Source organism: Notolepis coatsorum (genome assembly GCF_963971535.1).
Source record: "Notolepis coatsorum genome assembly, chromosome: 10".
Lineage (NCBI taxonomy): Eukaryota > Metazoa > Chordata > Actinopteri > Aulopiformes > Paralepididae > Notolepis > Notolepis coatsorum.
This window is the reverse complement of record NC_140174.1, coordinates 112,712,866-112,718,865: the sequence shown is the minus strand read 5'-3', so window position 1 is coordinate 112,718,865 and position 6,000 is coordinate 112,712,866. Positions and strand designations below refer to the sequence as shown.

At 48.9% G+C, this 6,000-nt stretch overlaps 1 protein-coding gene across 1 annotated transcript in view; it reads right to left on the bottom strand.

The window, feature by feature from the left end:
* Positions 1–2,257: 2,257 nt before the first annotated feature.
* Positions 2,258–6,000, bottom strand: part of LOC311235686 (solute carrier family 12 member 2) — a gene marked incomplete at its 3' end in the record, with an annotated part of 117,418 nt that continues 113,675 nt past the window's right edge. Inside the window, 2 exon segments of the mRNA XM_084323154.1 lie at positions 2,258–2,393; positions 5,291–5,358. Coding sequence (XP_084179280.1) covers positions 2,258–2,393; positions 5,291–5,358 — 204 coding nt within the window.

Sequence of the window (6,000 nt, the reverse complement as noted above, 5' to 3'; positions counted from 1 at the left end):
TTAGCCTTCCTACTGTCTCAATAAAGAACCATCTCTTTCGTGTCTCTCCTACTGTGTCTCCCTCTCAGCCTTCCTACTGTCTCAATAAAGAACCTTCTCTCCTGTGTCTCCTCTACTCTGTCTCCCTCTCAGCCTTCCTACTGTCTCAATAAAGAACCTTCTCTCCTGTGTCTCCTCTACTCTGTCTCCCTCTCAGCCTTCCTACTGTCTCAATAAAAAACCTTCTCTCCTGTGTCTCCCCTACTCTGTCTCCCTCTCAGCCTTCGTACTGTCTCAATAAAGAACCTTCTCTCCTGTGTCTCCTCTACTGTCTCCCTCTCAGCCTTCCTACTGTCTCAATAAAGAACCTTCTCTCCTGTGTCTCCCCTACTCTGTCTCCCTCTCAGCCTTCCTACTGTCTCAATAAAGAACCTTCTCTCCTGTGTCTCCCCTACTCTGTCTCCCTCTCAGCCTTCCTACTGTCTCAATAAAGAACCTTCTCTCCTGTGTCTCCCCTACTCTGTCTCTCTCTCAGCCTTCCTACTGTCTCAATAAAGAACCTTCTCTCTTGTGTCTCCCCTACTCTGTCTCTCTCTCAGCCTTCCTACTGTCTCAATAAAGAACCTTCTCTCTTGTGTCTCCCCTACTCTGTCTCCCTCTCAGCCTTTCTACTGTCTCAATAAAGAACCTTCTCTCCTGTGTATCCCCTACTCTGTCCCTCTCTCAGCCTTCCTACTGTCTCAATAAAGAACCTTCTCTCTTGTGTCTCCCCTACTCTGTCTCCCTCTCAGCCTTCCTACTGTCTCAATAAAGAACCTTCTCACCTGTGTCTCCCCTACTCTGTCTCCCTCTCAGCCTTCGTACTGTCTCAATAAAGAACCTTCTCTCCCCTACTCTGTCTCCCTCTCAGCCTTCCGACTGTCTCAATAAAGAACCTTCTCTCCTGTGTTTCCCTCTCAGCCTTCCTACGGTCTCAATAAAGAACCTTCTCTCCTGTGTCCCCCCTACTCTGTCTCCCTCTCAGCCTTCCTACTGTCTCAATAAAGAACCTTCTCTCCTGTGTCCCCCCTACTCTGTCTCCCTCTCAGCCTTCCTACTGTCTCAATAAAGAACCTTCTCTCCTGTGTTTCCCTCTCAGCCTTCCTACTGTCTCAATAAAGAACCTTCTCTCCTGTGTCTCCCCTACTCTGTCTCCCTCTCAGCCTTCCTACTGTCTCAGAAAATAAATAATTCAAAGCCCAGTCTAAATAAATTAAATAAAATACAAAAACACCAATGAAATAAAAATCATGGGTGTTGATCCGAAACCCCACTAGTTTTTCTCAAATTCCTGTAAAGACATGTTTTCTTAAGCTACACTGTTTCTGCACGACACTTTATTTATCTTTTTTTTTTATTTAAATAATTTATGAACACCAGTGCTGCTGTGCTCATATGCTCTGTCTACACGCTTTCAACAAACACTTCTGTGTGCATTTGTGAGAGAAATACACTTGAATAAATTAATAGTAATTTTTCAAAATGCTGCACTTTTTGCATCAAACCCTTCAACATGGAACACACTGTAAACGTGCGTGCGTGCATTTAATACAAGAGCACATTTGTTCTACATGCATGCATGTGTACGTATGTGTTTGTCTGTGTATGTGCGTTCGTGTTCATTTGCATGTGTGTGTGTATGCATGCATGTGTGCATACATTTGTGTGCGAGTACCTGTATTCAGGTGTACATGTACATTAGGCTTGCCGCGGTGGTCGGTGTTACCGGTGTTCAGACATACCGGTTATGCTTTTAACCCTTTCACTACCACACTGCAGAATGTTAACCTTTCACTACCACACTACAGAAGGTTAACCTTTCACTACCACACTACAACAGACGTCTGTAGTGTGGTAGTAGTGAAAGGTTAACCTTCTGTAGTGTGGTAGTGAAAGGTTTAACCCTTTGTCGTGTGGCAGTCAAAGGGTTAACCGCTCTGTAGTGTGGTAGTGAAAGGTTAACCTTCTGTAGTGTGGTAGTGAAAGGGTTAACGCTTTGTCGCGTGGCAGTGAAAGGGGTAACCATTCTGTAGTCTGGTAGTGAACGGGTTAAAACATTTTCTTTCGTGTGTGTGTGTATCCATATGCATGCATGCATGTCCATTTACAGTATATACAAGAATATTTATATGCGTGTTTGTGTGTCCGTATGTCTGAGTACTTGTGTACCGTGTGTGTACATATATATGTGTGTGTGTGTGTGTGTGTGTGTGTGTGTGTGTGTGTGTGTGTGTGTGTGTTATGAGTAGAAGGTGAGGACACTCTGTTGGTTTCCCCGGACCAGCATTAGACGGGGCAGGTCTCTAGACAGCGTTTCCAGCCAGCACATGTAGAGGGCGCTAGACACCGTCCCCTTCCTCGCCAGCGGCATGCTCCTGCGGAGAGGACAGACAGACGGAGAGGAGAGACAGACGGAGGGGAGAGACAGACGGAGAGGAGAGACAGACAGAGAGGAGAGACAGACGGAGAGGAGAGACAGACAGACAGAGAGACAGACGGAGAGGAGAGACAGACAGACGGAGAGGAGAGACAGACGGAGAGGAGAGACAGACAGAGAGGAGAGACAGACGGAGAGGACAGACAGACGGAGAGGAGAGACAGACGGAGAGGAGAGACAGACGGAGAGGAGAGACAGACGGAGAGGAGAGACAGACGGAGAGGAGAGACAGACAGAGAGGAGAGACAGACGGAGAGGAGAGACAGACGGAGAGGAGAGACAGACGGAGAGGAGAGACAGACGGAGAGGAGAGACAGACAGAGAGGAGAGACAGACGGAGAGGAGAGACAGACGGAGAGGAGAGACAGACAGAGAGGAGAGACAGACGGAGAGGAGAGACAGACAGAGAGGAGAGACAGACAGAGAGGAGAGACAGACGGAGAGGAGAGACAGACAGAGAGGAGAGACAGACAGAGAGGAGAGACAGACGGAGAGGAGAGACAGACGGAGAGGAGAGACAGACAGAGAGGAGAGACAGACAGAGAGGAGAGACAGACGGAGAGGAGAGACAGACAGAGAGGAGAGACAGACGGAGAGGAGAGACAGACGGAGAGGAGAGACAGACGGAGAGGAGAGACAGACAGAGAGGAGAGACAGACAGAGAGGAGAGACAGACGGAGAGGAGAGACAGACGGAGAGGAGAGACAGACGGAGAGGAGAGACAGACGGAGAGGAGAGACAGACGGAGAGGAGAGACAGACAGAGAGGAGAGGAGAGACAGACGGAGAGGAGAGACAGACGGAGAGGAGAGACAGACAGAGAGGAGAGACAGACGGAGAGGAGAGACAGACGGAGAGGAGAGACAGACAGAGGGGAGAGACAGACGGAGAGGAGAGACAGACGGAGAGGAGAGACAGACGGAGAGGAGAGACAGACAGAGGGGAGAGACAGACGGAGAGGAGAGACAGACGGAGAGGAGAGACAGACGGAGAGGAGAGACAGACGGAGAGGAGAGACAGACGGAGAGGAGAGACAGACGGAGAGGAGAGACAGACGGAGAGGAGAGACAGACAGAGAGGAGAGACAGACGGAGAGGAGAGACAGACAGAGAGGAGAGACAGACGGAGAGACAGACAGAGAGGAGAGAGAGACGGAGAGACAGACAGAGATGAGAGACAGACGGAGAGGAGAGACAGACGGAGAGGAGAGACAGACGGAGAGGAGAGACAGACAGAGAGGAGAGACAGACGGAGAGGAGAGACAGACGGAGAGGAGAGACAGACGGAGAGGAGAGACAGACGGAGAGGAGAGACAGACGGAGAGGAGAGACAGACGGAGAGGAGAGACAGACAGAGAGGAGAGACAGACAGAGAGGAGAGACAGACGGAGAGGAGAGACAGACGGAGAGGAGAGACAGACGGAGAGGAGAGACAGACGGAGAGGAGAGACAGACGGAGAGGAGAGACAGACAGAGAGGAGAGACAGACAGAGAGGAGATACAGACGGAGAGGAGAGACAGACGGAGAGGAGAGACAGACGGAGAGGAGAGACAGACAGAGAGGAGAGACAGACGGAGAGGAGAGACAGACAGAGAGGAGAGACAGACGGAGAGGAGAGACAGACAGAGAGGAGAGACAGACAGAGAGGAGAGACAGACAGAGAGGAGAGACAGACGGAGAGGAGAGACAGACAGAGAGGAGAGACAGACGGAGAGGAGAGACAGACGGAGAGGAGAGACAGACAATTATCAAGAGTGAGAATAAGATACAATTATCAAGAGTGAGAATTATTATTATTATTATTTTTTTTTTACCTTCTCCTTCTCCTATTTTTCTCAGATTTTTTGTCGTTGTGCCAATTTCCCCCCCCCCCCCCCCTACCTGGTTGTTGTTCGCATGTTCTCCTACGAGTCGGTACAAGGGTGTCCTGATGTCGAACGCACGCTTCCTCCGAGACGTGCGCCGTCAAGCCAGTGACGCTCTTTCCACTTGGCAGCGAGGACTCTCATTGGTGAAGTGTAACGCGTGGGAGGGCACGCTATCTCCACCAAGTCCTGCCCCGCTGAGCAAGCGCAGAGACCCGACATGTAGGCGTCGCTGTCCACAACGCCAGATTCTCACCCGCCAGCTTTCCCACCCCCTAATACTGGCAATTGTATTAGTATGAACGACCAGCCAAGCTGGTAGCAACGCCGAGAGCTGGGCTCGAACCCAGCGTCTCCTGCGTTGGTGACGAGCGCAATCTCCGCTATGCCACCTGACCGCCCCAAGAGTGAGAATTATATACAATTATCAAGAGTGAGAATAAGATACAATTATCAAGAGTGAGATTTATATACAATTATCAAGAGTGAGAATAAGATACAATGATCAAGAGTGAGAATAAGATACAATTATCAAGAGTGAGAATAAGATACAATGATCAAGAGTGAGAACAAGATACAATGATCAAGAGTGAGAATAAGATACAATGATCAAGAGTTAGAATAAGATACAATGATCAAGAGTGAGAATAAGATACAATGATCAAGAGTGAGAATAAGATACAATGATCAAGAGTTAGAATAAGATACAATTATCAAGAGTGAGAATAAGATACAATGATCAAGAGTGAGAATAAGATACAATTATCAAGAGTGAGAATAAGATACAATGATCAAGAGTGAGAATAAGATACAATGATCAAGAGTGAGAATAAGATACAATGATCAAGAGTGAGAATAAGATACAATGATCAAGAGGGAGAATAAGATACAATGATCAAGATTGAGAATAAGATTCACTCACTCACTCACCCACTCACTCACTCAGCATCTCATATAGACTCAAGACTTACATGACGATGAGTTTAGCCGAATTGGAGTGCTCCTTCAGCAGCTCGTTGAGCCGGATCTGACGGTTACTCTGGAAGACACAGGAGGAGGACATTCAGTGGGAAAGGAGGACACATTCAGCGGGAAAGGAGGACACATTCAGCGGGAAAGGAGGACACATTCAGCGGGAAAGGAGGACACATTCAGCGGGAAAGGAGGACACATTCAGCGGGAAAGGAAGTAGGGGTGTAAAGGTACACGTATCCATACCGAACCGAACCGTTTCAGTGTGTACCGTACTGTACCGAACGGCTGTGTAGTGTACCGAACGAATACAACAATATGTTTATTTTTTTATCCACTTTTTCTCCCCATTTTTCAATTCTTCTCCCATCCCAATTTCGTATTTCCAATTCTTCCCTCCCCTGTCTTGAACGTTGCTAGACTATGCCTCCCACTGGTCGGCTGTAGTGAGGATAGAAGCCTTGCCTCACGTGTCCCCTCCGGTACACGAGGAGGCAGCCTGTCGCATCTTTTCACCGCAACAGCTCGAACTCTGTGGCGAGGAGTAACACGTGGGAGGCTCACGCTGCCCCCGATACTTCCTGTTTCCGCCGTACCGGCGTCACCCAACCAACCTGTAGGAGTCGCTGTCCACAACGTCCAATCCCCACCCACCGGCTTTCCCACCCTCTAACACTGCCAATTGTGTTAGTATGACGGCCGGCCAAGC